The 11,297-nt window shown below is 40.0% G+C and overlaps 1 protein-coding gene across 1 annotated transcript; it reads left to right on the top strand.

Annotated features, from left to right (window-relative positions):
- Nucleotides 1-2,964: 2,964 nt before the first annotated feature.
- Nucleotides 2,965-4,875, top strand: LOC114307903 (retrovirus-related Pol polyprotein from transposon TNT 1-94). The gene has a single exon (XM_082889150.1). It carries the CDS (start codon nt 2,965-2,967, stop codon nt 4,873-4,875), a length of 1,911 nt encoding a protein of 636 aa, XP_082745276.1.
- Nucleotides 4,876-11,297: the final 6,422 nt, after the last annotated feature.

The following is an 11,297-nucleotide window of genomic DNA, read 5'->3' as shown; positions in this document are numbered from 1 at the left end:
GTCGCACGCTGCTCGCTGCCGTCGCTCGACACCGTCGATTCGATGCTCGCCGTCATTTGCTGCTACTCACAGTCGAGAGAGAGAGAGAGAGAGAGAGAGAGAGAGTCGTGAGAAGAGAGAGACAGGGAGAGAGAGAGATACAGTTTTTGGTTCAAAAGGTTAGGGATTTTTGAGACTGGGGATTTTTGGTTGAAGGGTAGAAAAACAAGCGCGAAGGGCAAAAAAAGCTGAGTTCAGATATATATATATTTTTTTTTGCGACGTCAAATTTCACCGTCACAAATTAAAATTTAAAGAATAAAACGACGTCATTTAACTAATTTTGTATTTGTGACAGGGGGATTGTGGTCACAAACAATGGCTTTATTTGTGACAGTAGGGGTTGTCGTCGCCAAAAACGTGCATTATTTCCGATTGTTGTTGTTGTTGTCACAAAAACTTGCTTTTTTGTAACAGGGAGTGGTACCATCGTTGAAACTTGATTTATTGGAGATGGCAAGTGGTGCGGTTGCAAAAACTCACTTTTTGCGACTGTAAGTTGTGCCGTCACAAATACTTTCGTGTTATATGCCCCCGTTTCTTGTAGTGATATATCCTTCAAAAAAACAAGTAACTTGTCTAGTTTGGTCAGATTATATGCAATAAATTCCTTGTATCCGAACTAGAATTTTTCAAAACACACACACACACACACACACACACACAAAAAAAAAAATTAAATGCAATTTTAGTTTAAAAGCTAAACAATATTTCCTTCGAAATCAGGTTTGGTCCAATGATATGTATCTCATTGGTAAATTGGTGTGTATCCGAACTGCAAGCATTCCAAACTATGTATCCGAACCAGATTTTTCCAAATCCGACATTGAAAGGTATGTTGTATCAACTAATCTGCGGAGAAGTTTTTCCTCTACACAAGGGTACAACAATTTCTTTACTGCAAATGTTGGTAAGGAAAAAGGAAAAATGAAGGGAAGGAAATATCGTGAAAAGATAACTAATTTTCATATTATAATTGTCCATACAAAGAAATTTCAAATTGGCCTAATTAAAACATAACAACTAAGCATTATGTTTGTTGTCGTTGGCCAAGGTTTGTCCTTGTCATATGCATCCTTCCTCACCCATCCATTAAACTTTGCATGGGAACATGAAAAATCTTTAACACAAAACAAAATCTAGAGATCTTTCTACAATAAGTAATATCAGAAAACGGAACAAAGCAGAAAAGGACTAATATCGTGTAAATCTTTCAACACATCTTTCACAACTCAGGTTAATTTGTTGAAATCACGATAGTCTAGTGACATAGATAAACAAATAGTTAACATAAAGTGAGTAACAATCCTCCTGCTGAAGGTTCAGCAGGAGGATTGTTATGCATTTGGGATTCAGATATTTTCCAGATGTTAGATTGTTGCAGTAATAGAAGGTTTATCATTATCTCAGGTACCTCTTTCAAGTCCTTTGAATGTACCTTGTTGAATATTTATGCACCTAACGAATTGGGTGCAAGGGGAGAATTATGGGAGAGATAGGTAAATTTGAAAGAGAAGATCCCTAAGCCTTGGTGCCTAGCTAGGGATTTTAATGAGATTAGAAGTATGAGTGAAAGAAAGGGGTGCACTAGAAGAGATAGGGGTATGCAAGAGTTGAATGAGTTCATAGACAAATGTGAGGCATCTGATCTACCTCTATTGGGCAGAAAGTTTGCATGGTGCAATCAAGAGATGGGGAAACGTGGAGTAGAATAGATAGGGTCTTAGTTGATCCAAAATGGTTTGAGATGTTTAATTTGAAACTGTGGGGGTTACCTAGAGTGATCTCAGATCATTGCCCTTTATTATTAATGGAGGATGAGAGGGACTGGGGCCCTAGACCATTTCGGGTGCTAAATGCATGGTTTTTACATAGAGACTTTCAAGCTTTTGTGGAAAGTAGGTGGAAAGAGGCTAATGTAGTGGGTTGGGCTGGGTATGTATTGCTAAATAAGTTAAAGACTCTGAAATTATGACTAAAAAAATGGAATGTGGAGATATTTGGGAATGTGACTAACAAATTGAAGACTGCAGAGTCAGATTTGCATAATTTTGATCTCTTGGCTGAGACTAGAGACCTTACTGACTCAGAAAAAGCAACAAGGAGAGAAGTTCGAGAAAAGGTGTGAAGATTGACTAGAATGGTGGAATGGATGTGGCTTCAAAAATCAAGACTTAATTGGACAATGAAAGGTGATAGAAATACAAGACTTTTTCATGTAATGACAAAATGTAGGCAAGTAAGAAATGAGATTAGCTCTATTACAGTGAGGGAGGTGGTGATTGAAGATCCTAGTCATGTGAAGGCTAAGGTACTTGAGCATGTGAATTATGTAGTTTATATTATTCATTAAGGATAGTTTAGTACTTTAGATTATTAGGGATTATTAGGGTTTCGTTTTCATTCTATTGCTTATATATTTTGTAATTCTTTTGATTAATCAATATACACAAGTTTTGTCATCTGTTATCATGGTATGAGAGCAAGGTTACAAACAGTAGCATACCTCGCAGGTCATCATCGACCATCGCAGCTCTGTCTCTCATCGCACATCGCAGCTCTCTCTCCTTCAATCGCAAGGCCATCGCAGCTCTGTCTCTCTCTTCGCAAGGTCATCGAAGCAGCTCTTCTCGCAGCTCTGCCTCTCTCTTCGCAAGGTCATCATCGAAACAGCTCGTCTCACTTGCTGGTTTTGGTTCTGGTTCATTCGGAGACCTAGGTTGGGTATCTCGCTGATCTTCTCTCTATTTTGACCTAGCTCTCGTAAACGGTGAACCTCCATCACTGCTCTCTGGTTTATAGGTTGCCGTGGTTATGAGAAGAGTGCATTGCTACTCTTGACAGGTCATTCATCTCTCTCTCTCTCTCTCTCTTCTCTGCTGCCTTTCACTCTGTTTTGAATGCACTGTAGTTTGGGTATACAATATGGCTGATGATAAATTGCAAGCTATTACTACTAAATTAGATGGTACCAATTATTCTTATTGGTCTCATGTGATGAAAAATTTTATAATAGGTAAAGGTATGTGGAATTATGTTATTGGTATGGCTATTAGACCTGTGGAATCTCAAGAAACTGAGGCCGATGTTGCTAAATGGGATAAGGAAAATGCACAAATTCTTACTTGGTTTCATAATTCAGTTCAAACTACCATTGGTATGAATTTTTCCAAGTATTCTACTTCTAAACAAGTTTGGGACTATTTGAAGACTATGTACCTTGAGTCTAACTTTGCAAAGCAGTATGAACTTGAGATGTCTATTCGCAGTGCTAGTCAGAAAGATAAGTCCATTCAGGAGTTCTACAATGAGATGACTACTTATTGGGATCAGCTTGCTTTGATGGAATCGTCCGATTTGCAGTTACTTGACAGTTATATCAAGTATCGGGAGAAACAACATCTTGTTCAATTTCTCATGGCCCTTCGTGATCAGTTTGAGCCACTTCGGCGAGCTATTCTTCATCGGTCTCCCTTGCCTTCTGTGGATGGTGCTGTCCGTGAGCTTATTGCGGAAGAAACTCGGTTTAAGGTGGCTCATGGTACTCCTGCTTCCCAGTCAGTTTTTGCCACTCCTCCGCTTTTTCCCACCCCATCTTCTCATTTATTTCAAGTTACTGGTAATCCCAAGCCTCGGGTTTCCATGGATGAGTGCAGCTTCTGTCATCAGAAAGGCCATTGGAAACATGCATGTCCTAAACTTTTGCAGCCCAAGGGTCGTTCATCTGGTTCACCATTCGCTAAGCCGACATTTTCAGGATCTCGCTCATCTGCCCCCTTTTCTGCACCAGTTTCTGAGAATGATCCATCTTCCAATATGCAGTCTATGTTTGAGCAGTTCAAGTCTTTCATGGTGGCCAATCCAAATCTTTCGTCCCAAGCCTCCGCTATGACTACCACTCAGTTCGGTTTGTCTGGTTCATCCTCTTCAGGTAATATCCATACTTCGTGGATCTTTGATTCTAGTTGTTCACATCATATGACCCCTGTTGCATCTCTCTTCAGTAATTGTGTCTCTCATTCTTCTATCACTATTGCTACTGCTAATGGTTCTTCTATGCCTGTACACTCTATTGGTTCTATTTCCTGTTCCCATTTGTCTCTTTCTCCTGTATTTTGTGTGCCTCACCTCTCACTCAGTCTTATTTCTATTAGTCAATTATCTGATTCCGGTTTTGATGTTGTTTTCTCTTCTTCTCATTGTGTTGTACAAGACCGAGTATCCAAGAGGCAGATTGGGATCGGGCGTAGAGTTGGAGAACTATATATCTTGGAGAGCTTGCATGTTCCTCTAGAAGTGTCTTCTACTGCATTGTCTTCTTTTTGTTTAAACAATAAGTCATCTTTGTTTTATATTTGGCATTCTAGGTTAGGTCATCTGTCGAGTGATCGGTTGAGGATGTTAGTTAGGTCTGGACATTTAGGCAATTTTCCCATTAGTGATATTTCTGAGTGTCGTGGTTGTAAACTGGCTAAAATGTCTGCTCTTCTTTTTAATAAAAGTAGTTCTATTTCATCTTCTCCTTTTCAATTGGTCCATACTGATGTTTGGGGTCCTTTCCCTATAGTTACCAAAGGTGGTTCGCAATATTATGTAGCTTTTGTGGATGATTACAGTCGGTTTACTTGGGTTTATTTGATGACTCGAAAATCTGATTTTTACAAAATATATTCTAATTTTCACTCCATGATTCGCACTCAATTTTCTACCACCATTAAAATTCTTCGTTCTGATTTGGGGGGTGAGTATTACTTGTCTGAGTTTGAGGAGTATTTAGCTACTCATGGAACTATTCATCAGTCTTCGTGTTCTGACACTCCTGCACAAAATGGTTGAGCTGAGCGCAAACGTCGCCATCTCCTTGATACAGCTCACTCTTTGTTGCTCTCATCTTTTGTCCCTTCTGTTTTCTGGAGAGAAGCTGTGCTCACTGCTGCATATCTTCTCAATCGGATGCCTACTCCTCTTCTCTTAGGCTCATCTCCGTATGAGCGTCTTTTTGGTGTTACTCCCAATTATTCTCTTCAAAGTATTTTTGGTTCTGCATACTTTGTGCTCCTTCCTAAACGGGCGCGCTCCAAGCTTAGTTCTCGTTGTGTCCTATGTGTCTTTTTAGGGTATGGCATTAATCAGAAAGGTTATCGGTGCTATGATCCTGCTACCAAAAAGCTATATATGTCTAGGCATGTCACTTTTTTAGAAAAACTACCCTACTATACTATACCTTCCACCCCTATTCCTATTACTAAGGATGAATTGGTTCATGTTGACCCATTTCCTCCTAATGTCTCTCCTGATGAGTTTGTTTCTGACCTTGAGGTCTCTACTTTGCCTCTTACTAGCACTTCTAATACCTCTCCAGCTACCTCATCTCCAGCTCCCGCTTCTCCTGCTCCTCTTATTGTTTATCAACGCTGCAAAGCACTTCCGAGCTCACCTGTCTCTAGCTCTACTGTCCCTCCAGTTGTTTCTTTGGATCCTGCTCCTTCTGCACATCGCTTCCCAAAGCGAAATCGTCATCCTCCGAACTGGTATGGTTTTGGTAATACACGTTTTTCCCTTTCCTATCAGTCTTTTCTTTCTTGTCTTCATACATATTTTGAGCCCAGGTCTTACAAGGAAGCTTGCCATGATCCCAATTGGATTGCTTCCATGAATGATGAGTTAACTGCTTTGGCTAACACTCAGACTTGGGATTTGGTTCCACTACCTGCTGACAAGAATGTTGTAGGCTGTAAATGGGTCTATAAGGTCAAAACCCTTTCTGATGGGTCTTTAGAACGGTACAAAGCTCGTCTAGTTGCCCAAGGCTTTTCTCAGGAGTATGGAATTGATTACGATGAGACTTTTGCCCCCGTTGCCAAGATGACTACTGTTCGTACTCTTATCTCTGTTGCTGCTGCCCATCATTGGCTCCTGTTTCAACTAGATGTCAAAAATGCTTTTCTGAATGGGCATCTTGTTGAAGAAGTGTATATGCGCCCTCCACCGGGTCTCTCTCACCCTCCTGGTGTTGTTTGTCGTCTTCGCCGTGCTCTATATGGTCTCAAGCAGTCTCCTCGTGCTTGGTATGAACGATTTCACTTTGTTGCCCTTCAGCTTGGTTTTCGCCCTAGTCATCATGATTGCGCTCTCTTTGCTCGACGCACTTCTGTTGGGCTTGTTCTCCTTCTCTTATATGTGGATGATATGATCATCACTGGCTCTGATTATATTACTATTGAGGAGGTTAAGCATCAGTTGTTTCAGGAGTTCGAGATGAAGGATTTGGGGTTTCTTCGGTATTTTCTTGGTATTGAGGTTGCTACTTCTCCTACTGGTTATCTTCTCTCTAAGACTAAATATGCCCGTGATATTCTTTCTCGTGCCAATCTCACTGATGAGAAAATTGTTGACACTCCTCTTGAGTTGCATGCTAAGTTTTTTGCTTCTGATGGCATTCCTCTTAAGGATCCCACTTTGTATCGCGAGTTGGTTGGGTGCCTTGTTTATCTCACCGTTACTCGTCCGGATATCTCCTATGTTGTGCACATTCTCAGTCAGTTGGTTTCTGCTCCTCGTTCCACACACTGGGCTGCCTTACTTCGTACTTTGCACTACCTTCGTGGTACTTTGTTGCAATATTTGCTGCTATCTGCCTCTTCGGACTTGACTCTCCGTGCCTATGCTGACGCTGATTGGGCAGGTGACATCTCTGATCGCAAATCCACTTCTGGTCTTTGTGTTTTCCTTGGCGATTCCCTCATATCTTGGAAGAGTAAGAAACAATCTATTGTTGCTCGTTTCACCGCTGAGGCTGAGTATCGTGCCATGGCTTATGCTACTTCCGAGATCGTTTGGCTTCGCTGGCTTCTTTCTGATATGGGTGTCTCTCTTTCTGATCCGACTCAGTTGTATTGTGATAATCAGAGTGCTGTCCAGATTGCCCATAATTCAGTCTTTCATGAGCGGACAAAGCATGTTGAAATAGATTGTCACTTTCTCAGACAGCATCTTTAGGCTGGCACTATTACTCTCCCTTTTGTTCCCTCATCTCTTCAGTTGGCCGATTTTTTTACGAAGACTCATACTGTTGCTCATTTTCGTTTTCTTCTTGGCAAACTTTCGATGCTTTCTACGCTCACATCCTCAGTTTGAGGGGGGGTGTGAATTATGTAGTTTATATTATTCATTAAGGATAGTTTAGTACTTTAGATTATTAGGGATTATTAGGGTTTCGTTTTCATTCTATTGGTTATATATTTTGTAATTCTTTTGATTAATCAATATACACAAGTTTTGTCATCTGTTATCAGAGCATTTTACAAACCAGTATTCAGAACATCGGGCATCAAGACCTCAATTACGAGGGTCTTTCAAATCGGTGGAAGGAACCATGGAGTATGTTTTTCTAGAAAAAGAGTTCACAGAAGTTGAAATAAGAGCAATAGTAAAGAAATGTGATGGAAATAAAGCACCTGGGCCAGATGGCTTCAATATGTTTTGCTTTCAAAGTTCTGGAAAATTATGAAGGAGGTGATAAACTTTAAATGAATTTCATAAGAATGGGAAATTGGTAAAAGGGATCAATAGCTCCTTCATAACTCTTATACCTAAGAAGGACAACCCAATAGAGCTATCTGATTATAGGCCTATAAGTTTGGCGGGATCAATTTATAAGATCATAGCCAAATTATTGGCAAATAGATTGAAAGCAGTATTGCCCCACATAATCAGTGAAACTCAGTCAGCATTTATGAGTGGAAGGAGCATACTAGATGGTGTATTAATTGCTAATGAGGTTGTTGATGGGTGGAAGTTAACTAAGAAGAAAGGGGTGGTTTTAAAACTAGATTTTGAAAAGGCTTTTGATTCCATTAACTAGGGCAACTTATTCTCTATGTTATCAAAGTTTGGGTTTGGTTCTAAATGGACCAGCTGGATTAAAGAGTGTGTTTCAACTGCAAGGATATCAATGCTTGTCAATGGATCACCAACTGAAGAATTTAGTCCTCAAAGGGGGCTAAGGCAAGGGGACCCTTTGTCCACCTTCTTGTTCAATTTAGCAATTGAAGGACTCCATATTCTTTTAACCAGAGCCCAAGATCTTGGACTGATTAATGGAGTGAAGGTAGGTTCAAATGGTGTTATGCTTTCCCATCTCCAGTTTGCAGATGACTCATTGTTATTTTGTGAAGCCAAGGAGGCAGAGGTAAGAAACTTGAAAAGAGTGCTAAGATGCTTTGAGATCATGTTTGGTCTGAAAATAAATTATCATAAAAGTGTTGTATGTGGGGTAGGTGTATCAGAAGATGTTTTGAAAGGTTTTGCTTCATTACTCAATTGCAAAATCAAATCCTTGCCCTTCACTTATCTTGGGCTGCCTTTAGGGGCTAACCGAAGGAGGAAAGCTACATGGAAACTTGTTTTGGATAAAGTTAGAAGTAGGTTGGCTGGCTGGAAAAAGGAAGTTGTAGTCTTTTGCAGGAAGGTTAACACTTGTAAAAGCAGTAACATCTGCACTACCAGTGTACTACTTGTCTCTATTCAAGATGCTTAAGGGGGTAGCCAAAGAATTTGATAAACTTCAAGCTTCATTTTTGTGGGGTGGGTCAGAACTTAAGAGGAATATTCATATGATCAAATGGGAGGAACTATCCAAAAGGGTGGATCAAGGAGGCTAGGCATTAGGAAAGTTAAGGAAGTGAATAATTGCTTGTTAATTAAATGGTGGTGGAGGTTTGGTTATGAGGATGAAGCTTTGTGGAAGAGAGTGATCTGTAGCAATTACAAGTTAGAGGTTAGAAGCTGGTTCCCATCTTTTGCCTTTTCTGGTAGACACTCTGCTGTATGGAAAGGAATCCTATCTATTGTTGAGCATAACATCTCCTTAAAAGAGTTCTATATGATGAATTGTCATTTAAAGGTTGGGGATGGTAGAATGATCAATTTTTGGACTGATATTTGGTGTCAGGCAGCAAGTTTCAAGGATCTGTTCCCAAGTCTTTATAGGTTGTCCTTAGAAAAGAGTGTATCTTTAAGAACAATCTATGATAGGAAAGCTTTGTCTGGAGAATGGAATCTTGCATTTAGAAGAAGGTTATATGATTGGGAGGAGGTGGATCTTGCAAGACTGTTAAATCATCTTATATTAGGCCCTGAAGTGAGATTAGGGCATACCGATAAGATTGTCTGGTCAGCATCTCCCTCTGGTGAGCTTTCTGTATCATCAGTGTATAAATCTGTTGTGAATAGCCTTGGACCATCTCTGAAAATCAGCAAATTGGTTTGGCTAAATTACATTCCTCCCAAGGTACAAGTATTTGGGTGGTTAGCTTGGAAAAAGAAAGTCAAGACAAAAGAGTTCCTTCATAAAGTAGGGGTACTCAATAGGAATATCTCCACTGTATGTGTGTTCTGTAATAGAGCTAGTGAATCTGTGGATCATGTGCTAATTTACTGCCCTTTTGTTTGGCAGATTTGGGCTAATATGATGAATTTGTGGGATGTTCAGGGTGCTATACCAAGTTCGGTGGATCAACTATTGGTTTGGTGGGCTGGAGGGATAATGAAGAAGTTGGAGTGGAAGATCTGGAGTGCTGTTCCGTTAGTTGTACTTTGGTCTGTCTAGAAGCATCGAAATGAATATGTGTTCAGAGCTGCTAATCCAAATATGAGTGAGCTTTGTGAGTTGATTAAGATTAGGATTGCTTTGTGGATGAAACCAGTATTGAAGGATTTCAACTTTTCAATACAAGATTTTATTTTCAATCTAAGACAAATCAGGAAGTGCTTGGGGAATTGGCAAATTGGTTGAGTGCCCAATTCAGTAGGTGTTCTGTTTTTTATCCTTTATGCTGCTGTTTGGTGCAGGGGAAGAAGGCATATTCTAGGTGAAGTATTGTATCAGTAATGGTGAATGAATGCTATGGTTTAAGTCTGGTGCTTTATTTAGTTATGTATGAAATTGAGAAGGTGAAGTATTGTATTAGTTATTGTGGTTGAATGTTATAGCCTAGTTTGGTGTCCATCATCAGAAGCTATTGGTGATTGAGAATGGTTTGCTGCTGCGGAGTTGAATTCAATCAGCAATATGTGCTGTGGTATTTGAGAGGAACATATCAGAATGGGATCCTCATTGTTGCTGCTATTGGTGTCGTTTTAATATACATAGTTTTGATATACTTAGTTTTGTTGTTGCTAATGCATTGGTGATAAATGATGCTTGGTGAGATGCTGCTTTTGCTGCTGCAGACTACTACTAATGCCAGCTTCATGAATCTGTTCTGATCTGTTCTGTTTAGCTGGGGACTGTTATATGCTGAACTAATGCACCAGCAGAGGGGTTTATGGAGAAATGGTCTTCAAGGGGTGTGTTCTGTTTGGCTGATCTGTTTGTTTTGCTGGGTGTGTTATGTTAGGATGATCTGTTTGTTAGGTCGATCTGTGTTATGGAGGAATGGTCTTCAAGGGCTGCTGTGATTGTTTGTTTATAAATGAATGATTTGTTTGTTTTGCTAATCTGTTCTGCTACTAATGCCAGCCAGCTTCATGAATCTGTTTCTGTGCTTTGCTGAAATAGCAGCTTTATGATCTGTTGGTCTTCAAGGGGTGTGTTATGGTTATGTTAGGCCGGGATGCTGTTTGTTTGATTATGAATTAATGATTTGTTTGTTTTGTTTTCGTCTTTGCTCCTCATGTTGGTTACTCACTAACTTGGAACTTGGAGTTTGTGCTAGTAGATGATTTGGTGTGCATCCAGGTGCCAACCTAGTTGGGATCTGAATGTTTTACTATGATGCTTTTTGCACCCTCCTCCTTATTGATATATGTTTTCATACTCAGTATATTTTTCCATCAATAAAGCTTCTTCTTTTTCGCTGATCAAAAAAAAAAAAAACGTACGGAATTGTGCTGCAATCAATAGTAAAGCCAATGGTTATTCCGCGAAGATCAATTTTACAAAGATCGGGAAATTTCTTAGCTCTACCAACGTTAACCCTAAAGATGGTCCAACTTGTTTAAAACACGCACAAACAGCCCAGCGATCTGCTGTAGAATTAGCCATCTGGTTCAGGTTTTGAGCTCCCTGACAGCACGTCACAGTGATGTCGCTGTTGCCCAACAGGTATTGTTCGCATGGAAGTATTTTCACTATCGCATCTTGGCAAGTGATTGTTGCACACACTAACCCGCCCATATCGTTTCCTTTTTCAAAAGCTTTAAGAACAAGGCTTGGTTTTGATATGTTTCTTGGGACTACAATGTTGAGGAACACA

Source organism: Camellia sinensis, chromosome 9 (assembly GCF_055761805.1).
Source record: "Camellia sinensis isolate YWXY chromosome 9, ASM5576180v1, whole genome shotgun sequence".
NCBI classification, from domain to species: Eukaryota; Viridiplantae; Streptophyta; class Magnoliopsida; order Ericales; family Theaceae; genus Camellia; species Camellia sinensis.
Note: the sequence above shows the minus strand (reverse complement) of the source record. Positions and strands in the feature narration are given on the sequence as shown.